Below are 21,436 nucleotides of genomic sequence, written 5' to 3'. Positions count from 1 at the left end.
ATCTGCCCTGATTGATAAGACACTATGTAACAGCTGTAATCCTGTCCTGATCTCTGACCTGCATCTGGGATTATCTTGGTCCTGGCAGTTTTCACCTATGAACTCCAAACAATGTCAGAATAATCAAGTCAGGATAGTGAACCAACATTGTTCTCATAGATATGCAGCACACAACAAGGAGACTGTATGAACTCTGTTATCACTACTGAAAACTAGTTAGGTAGGGCATGCAGGGGGCGGGACACACAACACCCACACAACATACCTGCCCTACCTTCTCACATGGGCACAACTCACAGCAAGTGAACAGCACATGGACTTTCTACTAGGAAGCTGGCAGGTTAAAATACCTTTTAATGTCAGATTAATTGAGTGTGGCATTTGTATTGAAGCAGGCAGCTCTGTGCAAGGAAATATCTAGAAAAGTTCCGGGCTGCAGTGCATGTGTGAGATCAGCTTAAAACCTTAAAGTCTTGCTAATTACTTTGTGCGACTAATCTAGTGCCAAGTTAAATGCTAACAGGCACACAATGCCAACTAGTACTTATATAGTGCTTTTCTACTTTAACTATCATACATGCATAATCTGATAGACAAATCAGGAATAAACTGGAGTACGGTATCTTGTCCAAGACCACTGCGATGTTGAGCATCTGTCACAAAGTATTTTAATAAGAATTTTAATAAATTATCATAATGATTAATCCTGACAGGGACATGAAGGCTAACTTCATGATGATTGCTGAGATATTTGAGCCCGAACCAAAGTGTTCGATTTACAAACTTGGACTACAAACCTCAATCAGTAGCAGTCGTAACGTTAACCATTACATAACCAATCCACTGAAGCCGAAGGAGTATGTGAGTCACTAAGGATATTCCAGCAGAGAAGGTCATGTGGAGGTTTAACATGACGTTAGCTGGCTGTTTGCTCAGACCCCTGTCCACTTGCACCATCCTGCCACCCAAACGCGCTAAAGGAGCTTTTATCGTGCAATGAACTCACCATTCAGCCAGCGTGTGGGAGCATCTTCTGTCTTCAGCGTGGGAGACGGAGAGTTTCGGCGGATATCTGGAAAGCTCCTAAACTCATACTGGGAAGCTGTGTATATCTGCTGGTCTGGAAGAAAAAAAAAACAGTTTACCAGCTTATACAGCTGTTTATTGGAACTCAAGAAGAGACTGGTTTATTTTAACTGCCTTACCTATAATGAGGGCAGTGTAGCCTGTTGTGGGGCCGTAGGGGCATTTGTCTCTGCCTTCTTCAGGCTGAGATGAAATCACAAATCTCTCCACGTCCTGTACAGGAGCAAAGATTTGAATATGGAAACTCCATGCACAAAAGGTATCTTTTAATCACAGAAAACTTACAAACAAAACACTGGAAAATAACAGACAGCACACGCTTTCTTTTTTAGTAAAGGTCACGGCTATAAAGCAAAAAATGCAATTTCTAAATATGCTGTATTTTCACTGCTGTAAAAAAAAAAATGCATATATGTACATACTATGTATGCACAGAGGGGTCTGTAGGCATTAGTACCACACATGTAGAGATGAGTTGAGTTGAACCTCTGGAGAAGGCGGATGTGATTAAAACACTCGGTCTGAAAGAAGAAGATGGAAAAAAAAACATATTGCAAAGAGCGAGCTAATATCAACACATAAAATAGACCCCAAAAAAAACAAAAAAAAAAACAATAAAGGGCTGAGGGTGGAAGAACGAGTGCTGTAAATGCCTACCTTATTGTCTTTTCCCTTGAGCCGGCACTGATGTTTTTGCTCCGGGGAGGCCTCCCAGTCAATCTATAACACCAGATAACATACAGTAAGACAGAGATTCCCAAAAACGGATGGCTTTATATCACAAACCCACATAAACCCCTTTGGACTGTGCCACAGACGTGACAGCAGATAAACTCTGATAACGTTACTTTTGCTTCGTCAGTGCATGCATTAAGAATGTTATCATCATCTGAATTTGTTGTGTACTTAGACAGCTGCGAGTTTGTTTGTTTTTTAACAATGAAAGTAAATTCTTACAGCAAGACAGAGGAGTGGCACGCACATGACTGCAGCCACTCCTTACAGCACAAACTTTTGCTGTATTAGGATAATTAGCAAACCAGTTTAATGCCAGGTTGTCACAAGCTAGAAAACAAAGTAGCATGGCAGCTAAAACATCAAAGAACTCCAAAGCACACTTTTGCTTCAATAAACTTTCAAGTGCCTTTTTTCTCATAACATGGTTGTGTTTAACTTGAAGAAAAGAATTTTTAAATAACATACAAGCCCTCATTGAGGAGTCTTTTTTACTGGTGTTCCACCAGTAGGAACTTTCCACTTGTGGTTTCACACCATTGGCAAAATTCCATCTGAGGTGATAGTGGAATATTTCACCAGGGCCGCATAAAGCCCACAACATTCATCAATTTTATACATCAAAAACAACACACAATAGCATAGATCACAGACAATAACTGCACCTCAAACAAGGTTTATAAAACAGCAGTAAAGGTGAGTCATTTAAGCCAGGGTATTTAGTACCCTGTACACTGTAAAATATGGATTTTCTTGTTCAGCTAATTACACTATATATCTGAAGTTAACAATAAATTTTAGGGATTGGCTCATTTTTTACAGCAGACACCCTTCCCAACCTGCAGTGAGAGACACTATTTTATGACTCCCACACACAAGGCTTGGTTTGTGTTTCTTCCTAGCTGCAAAGAGGGAACCCTTCACATGTTAACAAGCATGCTAACTCTTACACTGTCAAAATAAATGAACCTTCCAAAGACATTTATGTTGCTATAATTTTATATAATTATGTAAGAAATGAATAAATAAACTGAAGAGGACACTGCTGAAAGTCAGCTGAAACATTATGTTTTGCACTGGTGTAGGGGTTAGCACATTCACCTCAGAAGCAAAATTCCCACCTTTCACAACTGGGAGGAAACACAAAGACAGGTTTATGCAGGGTGTCGCAACCCCTGCTAGATAAATATGGTCCAAATAGGAGTTGAAAATTACACGGAAAAGGTTTCATGTTGAGTCTGTTTACTCAACAAGAATTTATGTGTTTTGTGAAGGTATAACACGCGGTGCTGAAGCTTGAATTTTACTGTTGACCTCACAGGAGTATTAGTAACAAGTAGCTGAAGAGGACGAGTCAAGTTTCCTGAACACTTTCAAAGTAAAGTCAACACCAGTGCTGAAAAATCTATTAAAACATGTTGCCTTGATATTTTGACTTTTTTCAATTTTTTTCCCATAGCGTACCAGTCAGTCACCTCTTTGTGTGGAAAAGCAATTCCATTTGTAATGTAGATGAGTTACTATTAAGGAAGTCCAAGTAGTGTCTAGCCACGGGCAATTACTACTGCCTGTGCATATTTGCATATTTGTGCTCTGCTAACCAACCCTGCAAATGTCCAGCAGTGATGAATGAGGTTTTACATTTAATGAAATGATTAACAGTAAACTCCTTTTTAGATGCGCAAAAGTAACATGACATATGGAGCAGGGTTTTCAGTTCTTACTGAGGACAGTCAACACTAATTACTTTATTCTAGAGCACACAGTGCTGAAAGTCGACACAAACTGAAGGCAATATTTAAGAGTGCTGATTTTAACTCTAGTGGTCCTGGTGGGGTAATGCTAAGAATATTTTATTGAATACAGGTCTCGGAGTTATGTTCGATATTTCACAGAGGGCAGGAGATACGCTCGCTGCAGCTTCCCTGTCAGAAATACAAAAGAGACTATGATGAAAATTTGATGCCTTCTTTATGAACAACAGCCGCCGTACCTGTGTGAAAGCGTATGTGCTTCCTACTGCTTTTAAATATTTCAAGACTGCTTAACATATGAACAAAATTGCATTATTTTGTGAAAGCAGCAAAGCAACGGGGTGCTCCATAGCTGAGCATGTAAAATTCTGTATAGCCATTTAACAAAGCTGTAGATATATTTTTTCACAGATGAATTAACTTCAGTCGTTAATGGTGCAAAAAATGGGGTTAGCAGCACGGAAATTACAAATTTGATGCTGATAATAAAAGGAAAATGTCTTCTTACAGTCACCAACCCTACAGTTATATTAGCCTATGATATTAATTAGCATCTAAATTTGCTTCTTTGTCCAAAAAAGACCATTTGTTCGGGCTGTAATAGCAATTTATGTCTAACGAAAGATGAATATTCACAATTTTGCATTTGGAACAGTTTTAAAGTCTGCGAGTGTAAAAAGCAGCACAGAAATGATCTATAGGTTATGCTAATTACTGCATGAATTAGGAAACTATTTCTGTGTCAACATACACCAGTGGTATCGCCATAAATTCTGGATCTATTTAAAGTGAGACGATCCAGCAGCTGATTCTTCACCGTTTTCTCTTTAATGTATTCATTTATGCAGCAAGATAGTCCTGTGAGTTATTGTGTTAAAAATAATACAACTACACACACACACACACACAAACACACACATACAGAACCAAAACTAGTGACAGAGGAATGTTTTTGCCTCAGACTGAAATATTGTTGCCTCAAAAGGTTCCTGCGATGTTGAATGCAAATGAGGCTGTGGCAGAGGTAAGGATGTGGCAGCTGAGGCACACAACATGCAGCAAGATGGAAAACAAACAAACAAACTCACAGTGAGAGCAGAGCTGGCTGAGATGTCAGAGGCATTGAGAGCGAATACGGCCCCACGGGCCCCGACATACAGACGCTCACTGTCAGCCTCCAGCAACATGGTGCTGTAGTTGACTGCAGACGACTGGAAATGCCTACAGCCTCGGAGACCTAGGAGAGTAGAGGAGAGAGGACGTTAATGATTGTGGCCTTCCATAACTCCTTAACACTACTTTTTTTTTTCTAAATGTATAACGGCTCCTAATGACCTTAAAAACTCTTTAGAGACATTAATTTGTCAAACATACTCTTTATTATATGAACAGCAGTTTGGCACAAAGAATAATTTGCCATCCATTGGAGGACTGGTAGGTTTAACCACCTTTTTTTCTGGGTGATATCAACCATAACTGTGTATGTATGCCTATGTATTACCACCTGGGTACATCTCAGCATGAACACCATCCGTCTCTATGGGAACAACTGTAGGTACACTTTTCAGAGAAAGTGGCATCTTCTGTGCACAGTTACATCTCCTGAAATTCCCAGCAATGGGCAAAATTGTCTCCTGAAGTATTTTCAGAACCAATTACTGTAATTTGTATGTCAAAAATCAAGCAATTTTGAGTGCCATTTGGATGTTTAGGTGATAAATTGAAGCAAAAATAATGAATGAAGCCACACTGTCCCTGAAAGCCTTTAGAAAGTCGCGGCCATCACAGCGGGACATATTAAAAGCTGTAGAGTGATAGCGTTTTCAATCAAACCTGACTGTCTGAGGTAAAAGGTGAAACAGAATTTCATCTTCTTTGATGGATTTCTTTGCTGTGGGATTTTTCAAACACTGGGGCAAAGTGGTAAGAAGACCTTGTTCTTTGATTTTTGAGAGAGTTCTTTGAAAAACGTTGATTTTTTTTTTTTAAAGTGAGGTAGAGAAAACTGTTAAATTTCAATCTGCTGGTGTCGTGGCTGAAAAAAAACTTCTTTGCAATCAGAATCGGCTTTATTAGCCAGGAATGTGCACAAATACAAGGAATTGGGCTACATGTTCTTCTTTGCCTTCTTCACAGACAGTACCAACATGTACAGCATAGTCCAGACTGCAAAGATGTTGGAATAAATTATGGAATAATTGAAGGATGGATAACTTGTTGCTATAGATACCGTATATAGATTTAAACTGACAGTATATTGGTATATACAACCAACAAGACATGCATCAGGCTTTGGTTGTGTAGCAGGTATGGTGAATGTTTAAGCAGAGACAATATGCGATTGATCTAGTGATCTAGTGATCTAATGAGAAATATATACCACAAAACACAAAACAAAGAAATTCGTTTTGTGGTATATATCTTAGAGCTAGTGATCGCTAGCTCTTTATCTATTCGGGAAGTTTTATGCCAAGCTGTGACTAAGAAAAACCACTAGAGCACACACAAAGAGAATGATACTTAAAATAGCCGTAAACAGAAAACAAATTTTAAGAAAATACATCAAATACTTTCACTTTAATACCATGAATACTTCATAAGTCTTGCGGCAAACCAATGGATCAACAGACTATACAATCCTATCACCAGGTCTGCTAAAACAAATAGCCCCAAAAATCTGGTGGTTGCAGTATTATCAATGTAAGAATTCACAGGTTTTCTTGCACTCGTTGAATACTAAATTGTATCTTTACTCTGAGGTATAAAAGGGTTTAAGGTGACGGTTGTGACTTTCATACACACAAATGGATGAGCTGTGATAGTCACCGCGTTATACTCAAATCATTTGTTAAACACTTTCCATCCTCAGGTTAAGCCCTGAGCGGCACAGTTGTCCCAGATTTTATTTTGGTGTCATTAAAAGCATGAAGTTGAAAATTAGTCTTTCCTAAAGCAAAACAGATTTTTCTTGTCTATTTTTCAGTCGTTGATGTTTTCTGATCAATTTTAAAGCATGAATGTTAGACAAATTATGATTACACATGGTCACAATTTTCATAAACTACCACACAGACTTGTTCATGAAATACTTGAGGTATTCTTTTAATTTATTTGTTTGTTTGTTTATAAATGGGACCTCACTTTTTGAAGTATTTAAAGGAACAGTTCGCCAGTTAGTTAGATCTGGACGAGGAGACGTTTTGCTCACGCTTCTGCACGGTGCAGTTGATCAGTAATCTAACACCACTGGGAGTACCCTTGCACATGCCTACACTTCTTGGACACAAAGAGCCCAAGTACATGACTGCCATTGTGATGCACCTTTTTTATTTAACATCTAATTAAGATATCTGACGTGCCTGTGCAGGTTTTACAATCAGCACAATAATTAAGTAAAAGTGAGCCGCTTTTTATGACCGCTATTGACTACGAGAGACAAATTTTAAATTGCCAGACTTCCTGGATCCTCAGCCAATTCACTATCCCCTGAAGATTGCATGGTTAGCTCAAAGTAAGCCGTCATTAAGATTCCTATCAGCTGCTGCGAAACACAATCCACTCTGCTCACTTCAGCAGCAGCAAAAGTCAGATGGCATCCCAAGCTGCTCCTAGGTGATCAGGCGCCTGCTTTTCTCTCCTATTCTCAGCAGGAGGAGAAAGGTTATCATCTGTACGGTCTTTTCAGAGTAACAACCTTTCCTATGTGATATGAGTACCTCATTGTGAGTAAATACAATGAGTTATTGCAGAGACAGTGCCTACGTTTCAAGAGTGTAATCCAGGCATTAGGGCACACAATGAACTTTGTGTGTAAGCTTGTGCGACAGGCGTGCCAGGTAACTGGAAACAGAGCAGCAGAGGGAGGGTTTATCTGGGATTTATCACAACGAAATAACATCCCGAGTCACAGGTTAGCCTCGGCTTACAGGATCAGGTGAGAAAAGGCACATTTGAGTTAGTCTACAGGGAAAGAAAAGATGTGAGCTCAGATACTGTTATTCACTCAGCAAACACTTGGAGGGATCTCAGCTGATTGTACAGCACGTTGTGTTCAGGGACGCCAGCATACTCTATGAACATCAAGGCGCTGGACTGTGACGTGGCGACCGAATTGCATACAAACTCAAACTCAAGTCTCAGGCGCGTTTATGGCTGAGAGAAGGCAAATAAAATGTGTGCAAGATTCCTAAATATGAGCGTCTAAGAGGAGGCAAATTCCCGAAATACCCAACAGGTTAACTCAGTGGGTGTAATAAAAGTGTATTTACATGTACTGCCAATTTATTAGTGTTTTTTGCACCATGGCCCTTCACTGTGGTGCCAACTTTTAATCTTTCAGCTGCTCCAAACTGTCTGAGTGCCGAAAGACATCAAATTAATTATCTTTAAACACACCTGAATGATTTAACCTTGCTTAAGAGAAAAAAGGGAACGTTTAAGCCCAAGCATGAGAGACTGGGAGTCACTGTAGATGTATGTGTAACTTCTCTTGCCCCTCTTGTTTCTGTAGCTTTGACTTTAGGTTGCCAGGGAACACAGAGATTAAAAGGATTAGAGGTAAGTTTGCATATCGAAGGCTTCCCATCAGTAGGAGGGACGCGGAAGAAAAAAAAAAAAAAAAAAAGAGGTGGAGGCAATATAAAGAAATGGAAAAAGAGGGCAGTGAACTAGAAAAAGTACAAACTAATGAAGAAAAATTGGGCAAAAGAGCTTAAGTGTAAAGGCAGAGCAAGGAGGAGAGGTGGGGGAGAGGATAGAAGTGTGAGGGGGTGAGCTGTGTGGGAGGACCTGTGGGCTTGAGTGAGCTCAAACCGATGATTAAACTGATGATGAAAGTGAGATATATACGTATCAAGAATCGTAAAAAGATGGGCATGGGATGAGTGTAAGCAGGTGATGTGCTTTGTGAAGTACAACTGTTTAGAAAAAGGGCCAAGAAGAAGAGTGATACTGCTCTACAAGTATTTCTAGCAGAAGAAGGAAATGTGGGTGCCATTCAAAGTGGAAACGTGAGAAAATTTCTTGCACACATCTGTGCGTCGACAAATAAAGTCCGGGATCAGACGGCACTGCACGCTTTGCCATACATGAACTAAAGGAAAAAATGCTCTATACCGTCGACTTGTGCAATACCACAACAGTTGTCATGGTTACGGTGCTTCTCAACTACCTACGGCAGTGTCGGGCGCTCTGGATGCTCCGCAGGGAGCCCAACGTACACCGTACACTCATCTGCTTCTGTCTCTGCAGCACCTCAGGCTACATGCCATCACTCATGAGGTAAGTAAATAATAATCACAGCCGGATAAAATAAATCCTCATGGTTAACAGAAGAAGCAGGTGTTAGAGGAAAGCGAGGGTATATTAAACTCTGTGCACACATTGAGGTATAGAGGAGCGAGTGGAGAGAAACAGAAAAGCATTGCTTCGGGAGATAATGAGGGATAAAATGCTATAAAAGAGAAGAAAGAAAACTAGATGGAGAAAGGGGCAGAGAAAGAAAAAGGGACAAGTGAGGAGTTTTTTGTAAAAGTCTACTTTTAGAAAACAATCAGCAGCTTTCTAATAAAAAGATGACTGATGACTGCATGTAAAGAGCGAAATAAATACGGACTTATGAGTCATCTTCAGCTATTTATCTACAGTTCAAACGTTTGTGCAGTGCTTGGAAATCCAAGGATTTCTGCAGCGATTAGTCATTAAAATGTGGTCTGATTTACATCTCAGTCAGTGGTACATTTTCACATCTTTACAACAGGTGATCAGTTCAGGATGAATAACAAAAGTGAACCCCTGTGCCAAGGCAATATCTATGGAAGCCTGTTTCCGCCACTAAATAAAAACAAAAAAAACTAGTATCCATAACTCGAAATTTCGAGTTATTTTCTCGAAATTTCGAGTTATTTTCTCAAAATTTCGAGTTATTTTCTCAAAATTTCGAGTTATTTTCTCAAAATTTCGAGTTAGCTCTGCCAATCAAAAATCTACGTGAATGAGGTCGCTTTCTTGTTACCCGGAAGCATATGGCGCAGAGGAACGCGCACTCAAAAACGGATCCCAACAAATTGGCGCTTTTGCGAGTACGTTTGCTAATAGTAACGCCATGTGATTCAGCTAAAAGCACAGGGATTTCATCATTTGTGAAGCCACGCTGAAAACACTCAGCAATCTGTGCATTCACGACTGGATGTAATACCAGTAGCTTAGCTGTAGCATTTGTAGCTGAGGGCTTCAGCTTCCGGGTAACAAGGAAATGACGTCATTGACGTAGATTACTGATTGGCAGCGCTAACTCGAAATTTCGAGTTACTTTTCTCAAAATTATGAGTTAATAAATCGAAATTTCGAGATAATATGTCGAAATTTCGAGAAAGTAACTCGAAATTTTGAGAAAATAACTTGAAATTTTGAGTTATGGATCCTATTTTTTTTTTTTAGTGGCGGAAACGGGCTTCCATAAATATCACCCATTGGTTTAGGAATTCTTAGTCAAAGCCTTGAGATGAGCATTCGAGACATTTTTGGAAATTAGATAAGTGATAAGCTGGGGGTGAATCTGACAATATGGTAGCAACTTGTTAGTGTGTTCACAATGAGACAAAAATATATATTTATATTATAATTCCATTATTATATCATTCCTGCCTGCATGACTCCTCTATCATACACAGAGCAGTAGTTACACCCCTTTTCTTAAACTTTGTAATATATTGTATTATTTAATTTAGTTCAGTCTGTTACTGTTCTTATTGTCTTAGAGCAACTGTAAACACATCTTCCTTAGGGATTAATAAAGTATTTTGATTCTGATCAAACTTTTTTTCAGCCAGATAGTTAAAGCCCTTAAACCCCACCTTTACTATTAAGACTGGATATTTTATATATCCAGCCTATGCTGGGTTGTTGAAAACACTTTTTCTATTAATAAGGGCACACAAAGCATTTATTAAGAAAAACTGGTAAATTTAACATTTTTTACAGGACACTTAAAGGAGCATTAGAGAGATTAGCAGTTTCTTAAAAGCTTACTTCTTCATTTCTAAAAACTGGTCTATAAATGAAGAAACTCCAGGAGTGTTGCTACTCTCCCTGGGAGTGGGCGTCTTGCAAAGATTACACCAAGAACACAATGTGCAATTCTGAAAGAGGTAAAAAACAAAACAAAAAAAAGGGCAGAAATCTTCACTTGTTTATGTGTCAATCGCAATATTTCTGAGATAATGATGAGAAAAAAAAAGTTGCACATAAACCAGGAAAAAAGAAATGCACTGCACACCAGAACCAATACCTCATCACTATGTCACAGTTTGGGGTTCCCTTGCCATTTCAGAAGCTGGACACTTTGCTATAATTTATGGGACAACGAATTCAAAACTAAATCAAGCGATTTCTTAGGCCTGAGGTGATGCTACAAGGAGATGACCCAAAATCTGTAAGTACAACAACAACAGAATGCTTTAAAACACAGAAAAGTCATGTGTTATAATGGCAAAGTCAGAGCCCTGCCCTCAACCCCATTTAGACCTGAACAGGGCTGGTCAATTACGACATCCCAGAATTCTCCTGAAGGCTGTCCAAGTCTCAGCAGCTGGTTGAAACAGGCGCCACAGGTTACAAAGTTCAAAAGTTCAATTTTCCAACCTGTACTCTGCATGATTATTGAATTTGTTTAAAAAAAACAGCTTCTAACAGTTCACTAATGAATGTTGGAATAAACTTCGGTACTGATGATTTTAAAGCAAGGTGCAACACGTGTTCGTGTCTGTCCTTACCGCTGTTTAGCACAGTGACACGTGGAGTCACATCCAGGTCCAGGGGTGTCCTGAACAGGTAGCCGGTTGCCACGGCACACAAGCAGCCCAGCAACAGCAGCAGCTGCACCACAGAGGACACACCTCGCTGCATCTCCGCCGAGCACCTCACGGGACAAACACTCTCCGTTCAGGATGTATATGTATATACAGGCATTCACACTGGCATATTCACCCTGTGACTCACATACACCCCTGCACACAAATACGCACGCACAAAACAGCACACCGACGCACTCGGACAAAAGCGGGCAGCCTCTTGTTCGCCACGCTGAAGGAACCTGAAAAAAAGAGAAAGAAAGAAAACACACAAAGCGAACAGCGTTAGTAGTCTGTGATTAAAAATGTGACACCTTAAAAAAGTCAGAGAAGTTGAGAAAGAAGAAAAGCCGGTAAAGTTAAACAGCAGAGTTCAAACACATTAGATGAGCTGATGTGGAAGGATTTCACAAGGATGACGACAGAGATATGAAAGAGATACAAAGTGGATTTGCTCAGTAAAATATTGGAGGCTTTCGCAGATCAATGTTGCCCTGCGAGACCGGTCTGGCTTAACATGTTGCAAAGAGTGCGGTGTGTGAGAGCAGCAGCTGTTGGATACAAACATAGGGCTGAAAATATCATTAACCAAACAACGACTGTCAAACAAGAGCTACGTGCCGATATAACGAGCAAACACTTGCGACGTGAAGCAATCCAGATCGATGAGGTGTGAAGCCAGTTCAAAACAGCAGACATACCTGACAGGAGTCAAATGCATGAGTGGAAAGATTGTGAAATATGATCATTTCAAAGATATGTGTGTGTGTGTGTTGTGATATGAATGCCAATGTTGTTCCGCCAGACCCTCTTACAGAGGGGGAAAGGAGTGACGGTGAGCAGAGGAGAAGGAGGTGGTGTATATGTGTGTGTCTATACCAAGCGCCAGTGCACGCACAGGCACTGAGAAAACACTGACAGACACTCATTACCAGCATTATCCAATTTTATGGTAATGCCATTCTTTCACTTACACCCTTTCTCTGCTTCTCATTTAAAAAGAATCGCACGAATAAAACCTTTTGAACTGCTTTCCTGATTCCAAATGTAGACAGTCACACTCTTTAGCGCTTTCTTTTCAAACAAAACCTGCCTCCAGTGCTGCAAACAGGTGACTCTCCAGGGAGCCTGCTTGTTCCTTACATTATGAGCATAGGCATGCTCAACACAAATCTATTTACACACACATACAAGGCTGCGGTAAGAAACGGGCAGAAAGGTGAAGCCATTAGCACGAGAAACCGTGTGTGTGCTCTCACAGAAAGTACCAGCAGTCCCTCAAGGCTGACACCATGACAACAGCTGGCTTCGGTGTTGCATAACATTAGAGATGAACACAGCAGCATGCGGGTGCGGACAAAAGAGAAAGTACACGAAATGCAAGGCTAACAGTAGGTACACGTACACACAGGTAATTAGACTTTCATGAACTGATTGTGCCTAGCATTAGTTCAGACAGGCTAATGTACAAAGACAGTTCATCCAATCAATTGCTTTAGCCCCTCTAGAGCTGCTGATGCTGCTGTCTCTACAAGCTGCTTTGCAACCCACCTCCACCCCAGCTCCCCCATTTTCATGTAGTAATGTGAAAAACAAAGTTTGCACAGGTCCTTATGCCATCCTGTGAAAAATTACTGCTTTCATAGTTATTAAGGGGGCAAGTAGCAGCCAGGTGCTGCAAATCAAATGCACTTGACTTTATCATTAGCAAGTGTGATCACAAAAACAGAAATTTTGGCAGTTTGCTGGTCTGAAGCATTCAGGTGGATGCGGACTTCTCAGCAAATTCCCCCCCTAGATCAGAACGTACAATGCTCAGGGAAATGGCAAAAAACCTAAACCCCAAGAGCAACGTGTCAGACTCTGCCCGCCTCATTTAGCATTTTAAGGTTAAGACAGTCCAATTATAAACAAACTGAACAAGTATGACTTGTTGGGAAGGGCTACCAGAAGAAGGCCTCTTCTTTCTAAAATGAACATAGCAGCATGACTTAGGATTGCAAAGTTGCATCTGAGCAAACCACAAGACGTCTGGAACAATGTCCAAACACGGCATAGCAGCATAAACACCTCATACCAGCTGTCAAGCACGGTGGTGGTGTGATGATGATGATTTGGGCTTGTTTTGCAGCCTTTGGCACAGTCATCGTGTCAGAATTGAACTTGTCCTGCAAAGAGTCCTGTGATTCTATAGAATAATCTTGCCGAGGCATTCCCAGAAAAAAGCAATACCACCAAATATAAATGACTATAACTGAAAATACTCTTTTTTTTTTTTTTTTTACTAAATAGGGCCTGAGTGAACTTATATATACCATACACAACATACATTACAGTCATATAACACACATACAAATAAAGAAAAGTAATTGTCTATAATAACACAGTAGAAAGTTAACAAAAGCGCAGACACTTTAAATAATGGGGAAACAGATAATACACAACTCGGCACTTGTTTAATGCACTTCTGAGTCAGGATTGTTTCTGAAACACAATCTGTGTTGGGAAAGCTGCCAAAAAGTTTTGCAGCCACAAGTTTGACCAGCATGTAGAAGGTGCAGCAATAAATAAACATGAAAAATGTTCTGGAAGATGTACTCATATGTGGGGGATATATTGCTCGCGCTTGTTTCTTTAATCATTCTAAATGCAGTACTTTGTCAGACCACTCATTTTGATTGTTGTCATTCCATTGAATGGCACTGTAATCACTTCCATAGATATGAACATCCAGTGGGAGCCCTCCTGGAAGCTCTCTGATAGTCCAGCAGACGTGTTATCATTCACTGTAATCGGTGATAAACATAAAGGAACCCTGTTGCTATAGGAGATTTCTGGCAATCATATGAAAAAGTGCACGTAGGCGCATGTTATATATAGTAAACCAAACATATTTTTCCCTAACCTAACCAAGATGTTTTAGTGCCTCTCAGACTTGCACAATGATAAACTCAAGACTCATGACTAAAAACCATGTGACTTACACAACTAAAACTCAGAATGACGAGCATTCAATGGTTCATAACATTCAAACATAAAACAAACTGTTACAAATATTGCTAGATTATATTTGATTGATGAAAACTGCTTTTTTTTTTTTAAGTTGGCTGCATTAAAAAAAGATTCCTAAACGTGAAAACTCCTAAACTCCCTCAACGTGACAAAAAAGAAGAAACAAAGTCCTTTATGCTTCTTTCTTTTGACAAAAAAAAATCTATTAAATCTTCAAAAGTGACAGATTTTAAAGTATTTCTGCTGAACTTGAGTGAATGGCCAGTGGACAAGAACTATAAATGGGAAAATCTATATAAATAATATAAACCATGTTTTATTACTTCCTGGAGTTAATCCATTTGAGATATACGACACTTCCACCAACCTTAAAGTTCTTATAGGGTTTCACAGCTCTATCTTGCTCCCTTAATGCCAATTTTACTTTGGCTAGAGCTGATTATTTCTGTTGCGTCCCCTCTGAGCATGTGCTAGCCCTCGTGGGAACTGTCAAACACTGAAGGTGCGTCAACTTGGCTCCCACTTTTGTCTGAGCTCCTTTCAAAAGGTGGTGAAGGAGGTGCGCCGAGGGGATCGTAATAAGTCATTCATCTGACTCATGCACACAAAATCACTCAAATGGGCTGTCATGGTGCAAATCCTTTCAATCAGTCAGCCACAGCGGTCCTGATGTGGTCTAATAATCTTCAGAGGAGCAGAGGTTTGTTCACGCAGAAATGAAACCCTAAGGTGACAGTACGATAAAGAAAATATGAAAGAGAGGAGAGGAAGCAGTCAGCAAGGAGGTAAAATACTGTCAGAAAGTTCAGCAGTGCAGAGAAAAATCCCATAATTGTCACATTCCCAATTCTCTGTCATCTAAAATCAATTATTCCTGATTTCCTCCAAGTACCTCAGACCCCATGAATGCAGGAGCTTTCAGCTGTTAATTGGCCACAGAGCACACCATCAAAACTTTGAGGAAACGCTGAAAGAATGAAATGAGAATGAAATGCTGAAAACGAAATGAGCCGAATCCAGGGGAAATCACAGAGGCTCTACCGCTCACGACCTTCCTAATCTGCCTTCCTCCTGATCTCGCTGCCGGCTTTCTGTCCCATGACATCCATTCACGGAAATGGATTTTATCAGCCAACTGAGGCGTCCATAAACCTGCTTGAAAAGAAAATAGTGGAGCTCCGTGGCGACAGCTCCATCAATAGACAACACTGGTCCCAAAGGACTCCAAACTCTCGGTTGTTGAGCTGGATGTGTGTGCGTGTGGTGAAAAGATTATAGTCAAAGCCACTGAGCTCTGCTTCAACTGGCAGTCAGACTGCTTTAAAACAGTCTTGTTTCACAGAGTGACAAAAGGACGCCAGCTGAACTGAACTCCATTTGTTCAGAGGACTGTAGTATTTACACTTTGTACAATTGGGGTACAGTGAGCCCTTTAAACCCACCTTTAACACACTGGAGTCATTCTGACAGAAGCAATGCTTTGTATTATTAAGATTTTGTTTGCCATCATTGATAACCCTGCAGCTTGTTTGTGCTATTTGTCAGAATCTTTCAACTCAGCAGCAGCCTTGCAATTAATTTTAATCTAGTATTTAGGGGGAAAATATCCAGATTTGCATCAGAAAGCTTCAACAATCTTTCTGCCGGCAACCTTTTCTATCGCTGAGCACTTAAATTTGACGAGGAGCCGCCCTAAAGAAAATAGGATGCATAGGCATGCAAGTAAAAAGGCAAAACAAGACTTAAAAACACCATAATTTTGTACAAAACACACAAAATCCTTGATGCAGAAAGAACCAGGAGGCTAATCTGTTAATTTTCATTAATAAAGGGTGGGGACTTCATTCTGGGCTTCCTGTTTTCACACAGCTTTATCAAGTTAGTCCCTTTGGACTGAGCTAAACCTCAATAACAGCAAAATATTGAGTTAGGCCGCTTCTGAAGGCATTACAGAAAACATGGTTAGAAATGACTAAAAATCAACATTTTAATAATGCAGGAGCAAAAAACAAACAAACAAACAAAAAACGGCTAACCAATCCTTTGAGTTAAACAAGAAATGACCATCGAGGACACTATCTGCATAACAATAACACCTTTCTTTGCACATGTCTTCCAACAGTTTTCTTCCTCTTACCTCACAAGTCATGATTTTTATTTTTTATTTTTAAATAGACAGGTAGATAAGCGGGTCCACCGGATCCACACAGATTTAACTGCAGGCCTAATGATGATTAGATCACCATGGCTGGACAGGAGATGGACACCTTTATCAGATCGATCAACCTCTTCCAGCACCTTAAACACGATCACGGTGTGTTTAAACTGCTCTGATCACAACTGCTCAGCTAGCTTTTTTCATATGCAAAACAGATTTCGCACTTATCCACTAAGTTATAACACCGTATGCTCTCAATTAAGGCTCAATTTTAACACAGAAATGAACCGAAATTATTTATTTTAATGTAAATGAGAAAAAGAAAGAAGAAAAATAGACAGGTAAGTATTCTTAAACATGCAGGAAATATAATGTAGGACATCTGTATAACAATAACTGAAAGGAGTAATTTGTTTATAGAGAATCACGCTGTAGACACTCTTACTACAGCACCGCCGTTGACACTAAAGAGATGTAAAGGTATTAACACGGGAGCCGAAATCATATATTTGGTAGGTATCTCGTATCCCTGCAGAGATCGGGTAGTGTTTCGGCTGTCTTACCTGTATTCGTGCGCAGAAAGGGATATGTATGTTCCCTCGAGCTTCAGATAATCCAAGTGGACTTTACACTCCTGCCTGTGCACTCTCGCAAACACCCGCTGAAAGACACGCAGCACTGACAGAGGCGCAGACTCGCAGCTCGTCCACTCAGCTGCCGTCACAGGTGGCCCGCCCTCCCGCGACGCTTACTTATTTTTTAATTTTTTTATTTACGTTGAATCAAGAGATATCTTTGGCTTTTTATCACCGGTTATACTGCTGTTATACTGCTTTGCTATCCCATCAAACACCTCCACTTGGAGTTGCGATGCAGAGGTAAAGTGGAGGTTAAAAAGGTGGGCAACAAAAAGCAACAGAGTTCATTTTAAGTTGTGCCGTGGCTCCACACTGACACCTAGCGGACATGGAGAAAATTACACAGAGCTGAGCTGACAAGTTTTACAAGTTTACTTTTATAAGTGGCCTGCAGATTAAAAAAAAAAAAATCTGGCACTTTTACAAGTGTTGGTGTTAATTGATGTGCACAGTAAATAAAATTAATATAAAATTTAAGTTATTTTGTTAGATATTTGTATTTTTGGTATTTTCACGCCCACACCCAAGTTTTGGTCCAAAGCCCCCAAGAAGAAGAGAAAAGATCTGGTGATCTCTGAGGTGATGCAGGTGGAAGAGGACTCATACAAAATCAAGGCTGTTGGCCAGCATCAAGGGAGATGGACAGCCTGGGAAGTGATACTCAACAGGCCTTTCTGTTGAGGCTGCCGGTATAGACAGCAACACATCCAGGTTCTGCATAAGCTGGCCGAAATACTGGAGGTACAAGGCTGGAGGGAAATAGCAACAGTGCAGTAACATCCCAGAGGCAGAGCCATTTCATCAGGAAGGAGGATCAGGCCCACGTCAGCTCACAGTAGACACGGTCCCTAGTGTTAACGGGAGGTGAAAGCTGATCTTGGGAGTGGATCTCAACCGTGCTCTCAGGTTCCCAGAGAAAATCGCCTCTGGGAACCTTCTCTGACCAAGACTGTCATCCCGGTCATCACTTATCCTTCCTTTAAATCGAGCTTTTCACATTCCTGGTAAAAGTTGGTTGCAGAGGTTATACCAGAGCAGCACCTCTAGATCCCACAGCCAGCTGCAGGGCGTAGAAAGGAGACATCTCAACTGCTGCTCCACCACCCTGAGATGTTTCAGGGTTAAAGAAGCGAAACATCAGCAGATAGTCCGACCTGTGCTCTAATAATGACTGCAGAACTAGGAGGAATACTGACCCTAATTGAATCCCATCAACTTTTAGTGAGGAGGACTGACCTGGTTAGGTACAAGAAATGCAGTTCTGCATACATTAACATATAATCTACGAAGAAAGATGCAAAACACTGATTAGTTCAACTGAAAAGTGATTAGGTTAACGTGGCTGATTACCTCATTCAAGAATCAAATTAAATAAATTTAAAAAACAGAAAAAGGCAGGGTGGATCCATGCTGTATAAGTGCCAAAGTCTGACCATCTGAATGTTTCAGCAGAAATTGAGAATCATCAGACCAGGCATTGTTTTTCCAATCAGGACAATGGAAAAATGTTCAAAGGAGTGGCACCCTGTGTGGTCTTCTACTGCTCTAGCCCAAGCCCTCTTTTACATACCTTGGTTGTAAGGAGTGGCTGTTTCAGTCACTTGCCTTCCCATCAGCTTGAAGCAGTATGGCCTTTCTCTGACATCTGACATCAACAAGGCATTTTCACCCAGATAACTGCTGCTGTGGATATTTTATCTTTTTCTAACCACTCTGTAAAACCCTAAAGATGGTTGAGTGGGAAAATACCAGCAGATCAGCCCATCTGTCCCCATCAAGTGCGCCACATATAAAGTGATATAAAAAAAAACAAACCTTTTCTTCCTCATTCTTCCTATACCCGCAAAATATACATGCCAAAATATATTTGATTACTGCTGTTTAGATGCATTCGATGATTATTTGCATTAATGAGCAGTTGAACAAGTGTACCTAATAAAGTGTGCATTGAGTATATGTTGTGGGTTCACCACCTTTAAAAGTTGTGTGGCTGCGCAAGATGTATATTTGCCTACTGCAGAGAACAGCATGTGTTTGAAACTAAAGATGTTCCTGCAGGTCTTTGCTACAATTGTCCCGATTAATAAATTCCTTTTTGTGTGCTACTAGAAGAGTCACATTACCCACATCCAGGCATGCAGATGCAATTGCTCCTGTGACTCCCCATCTCTTCTCTCATGCCTATAGCTTTTGGTCCCGTCCAGACCCCTGGTTAAAAATAGCATTTTTAGATGTGGTAATATTCATGGTGAGCAGGATTTCACTTCTTGTGAGAACTGAAATGCAAATGTTTTTTATACACTTAATGAAGACGTCTTTGAGGAAAACCGGTTCCTTCACTCTCCCCTGTTGCTATCCCAAGAATTGATATGCATAGGACTGTATTTAATCTAATGCACGAGCCCTGCAGGTCTTCACATAAAAACACAAAGGGCTCATTCTGCTGGACTGCAGTGATCAATTGGAGCTGAATTATGAAAGAAAACTGCAGACGCTATCTGTCATAATACACTTGTTTATACAGAAGTTTGAATGTATTATGAATGCATGCATCGATAATGGATGGAGTTTGTCATGTTCAGAGGGCACTGTTGCTGCTGAATTCAGCCATTTATCTCAACTCCTTGTTTTAATTCAGCAAGGATTTTGCACACTCTGCTCCATTAACTCCAAAGATTCAAAATGTTTAACTAAGTGTTTACAATACCAATTTAAGGTTTAGAAATATGACTTTGAATGGAAATTGCCTCACTATGTGTGGAATTTCCTTCCAGAGAGCTGCAGACAAACAGAGCAGATTTTTTTTTTTGTTTTCGTTCAACAGGTATCTTTATCTGTCATTAGCACATGCTACTTGAAGAAGCTGATGATCTGGCTGTATATTATACCATATAAGCCCATCACTGATGTATATTTTATAATAATATTTTCCACAGACATTATTGAGTTATAACTGTTAAAATGGGATTTACCAGGCACCTAAAATCCAATACTGTGGGGAAAAAATGACTCATCTCAAATTAATGACCAAAGTTGATTTGCACTTTGAGCTCTGCTGGACCTGTTCTCTTTGTGGACAGGCTGTTTGATCAGCTGAACTGTGCTGCTGCAGTGGCTTTGAAGTTTTCTTCTCTTTGTGGAATTAACTAGTTGCACTTTTCTAATGTAATGTGACAGTTTTACATGTACTGTGACAGATTTTCCAACTTTTAGCAATAAAGAAATTTAGAAAGCGAAACTGAATAGCATCATCCGTTTAAATTTGAACTGATGGCTCCTCCCTTTTGGACTGTAATAATCAGGTAACAAACATGTAATAAGCATCTCACTAGCACGTTATATAAATGCACTGTATGCTTAACATTACCTCATAAGCAGTACGTCAGCCCTGTTATTTGTTCACCATGCAGAAGAAGAAGAAATAGCACACACAGCACTTGGTACACCAACTATAATGTTCTTTCCTTGGCTCCACTCTGTTGGGACCATACGCTCGGCTCTCATTTGGAGAAAGGTGATTAAAAGGAAATGAAGTCATTATACTGCAACATTCAGTAATTTTTTTTAACACACTGAAGTGTAATATAAGAGGGATTTCCAATGTCCCTAATGTGTTGTTACTGTTAATAATGTTTGTTTGTGCTGCTTCCACAGTAGAATAATTAATACGATATAGAACACTGTTCTCTTGTCAGTCCTAAGATGAGTCAGTACCGATGGCACACATCTGCCTTTTAGTAAGAAAATACCCAGAAAAGAAAACATCATTGGCATGGTAAAAACAAATCAGCTCTCCATACCCTCTTGCGCTTTCCTTTACATCTTTCAGACTTTCATAATGGTTTGGCTGAGCAGTGGTCAGGTTGGACTCCCTTCTGCAAGGCATTTTCATCCAGAGCAGCTGTGTTCACCGGATATTTGGACGATTCCCCAAAAATCTTAGAGATAGATGTGTGGGAAAATCCCATTAGATCAGCAGTTTCTGAAATACTCAGATCTGCCCTTCTGGCACCAACAATCATGCCACATTCTTCCCTTCTGTCCTTTTTCTCCCCATTCTGACGCTCTGTTTCTAAATGCATCGACTTGCTGCCATGTGATTGGCTGATTAGATAGGTAACCACTTTGTCAGGTACACCGGTTTTTGTGTGTTGATATGGATGCAAGACGGGCATGTACACAAACAGCTCCTCGTTGGCATCT

At 40.2% G+C, this 21,436-nt stretch overlaps 1 protein-coding gene across 4 annotated transcripts in view; it reads right to left on the bottom strand.

Moving 5' to 3' along the window:
- The window catches only part of LOC102791648 (semaphorin-4G-like), a 28,011-nt gene extending 10,748 nt beyond the window's left edge, over positions 1-17,263 (bottom strand). For all 4 annotated transcript variants that reach the window (XR_436684.3, XR_004843414.2, XR_436685.3 and 1 more), the window contains exons 1-7: positions 17,159-17,263; positions 11,348-11,667; positions 4,664-4,812; positions 1,744-1,806; positions 1,509-1,607; positions 1,206-1,299; positions 1,007-1,120 (exon numbers count right to left, since the gene is read on the bottom strand). Coding sequence is in view for 1 of the 4 variants with exons in the window: in XM_006783852.3 (XP_006783915.2) it covers positions 1,007-1,120; positions 1,206-1,299; positions 1,509-1,607; positions 1,744-1,806; positions 4,664-4,812; positions 11,348-11,480 (652 nt within the window). In the remaining 3 variants the exon portion in view is untranslated. The remainder of the gene's footprint in view (positions 1-1,006; positions 1,121-1,205; positions 1,300-1,508; positions 1,608-1,743; positions 1,807-4,663; positions 4,813-11,347; positions 11,668-17,158) is intronic.
- Between the last annotated feature and the right edge of the window lie 4,173 nt (positions 17,264-21,436).

This window comes from Neolamprologus brichardi, chromosome 13 (assembly GCF_056152115.1).
Source record: "Neolamprologus brichardi isolate AB-2024 chromosome 13, ASM5615211v1, whole genome shotgun sequence".
NCBI classification, from domain to species: Eukaryota; Metazoa; Chordata; class Actinopteri; order Cichliformes; family Cichlidae; genus Neolamprologus; species Neolamprologus brichardi.
Note: the sequence above shows the minus strand (reverse complement) of the source record. Positions and strands in the feature narration are given on the sequence as shown.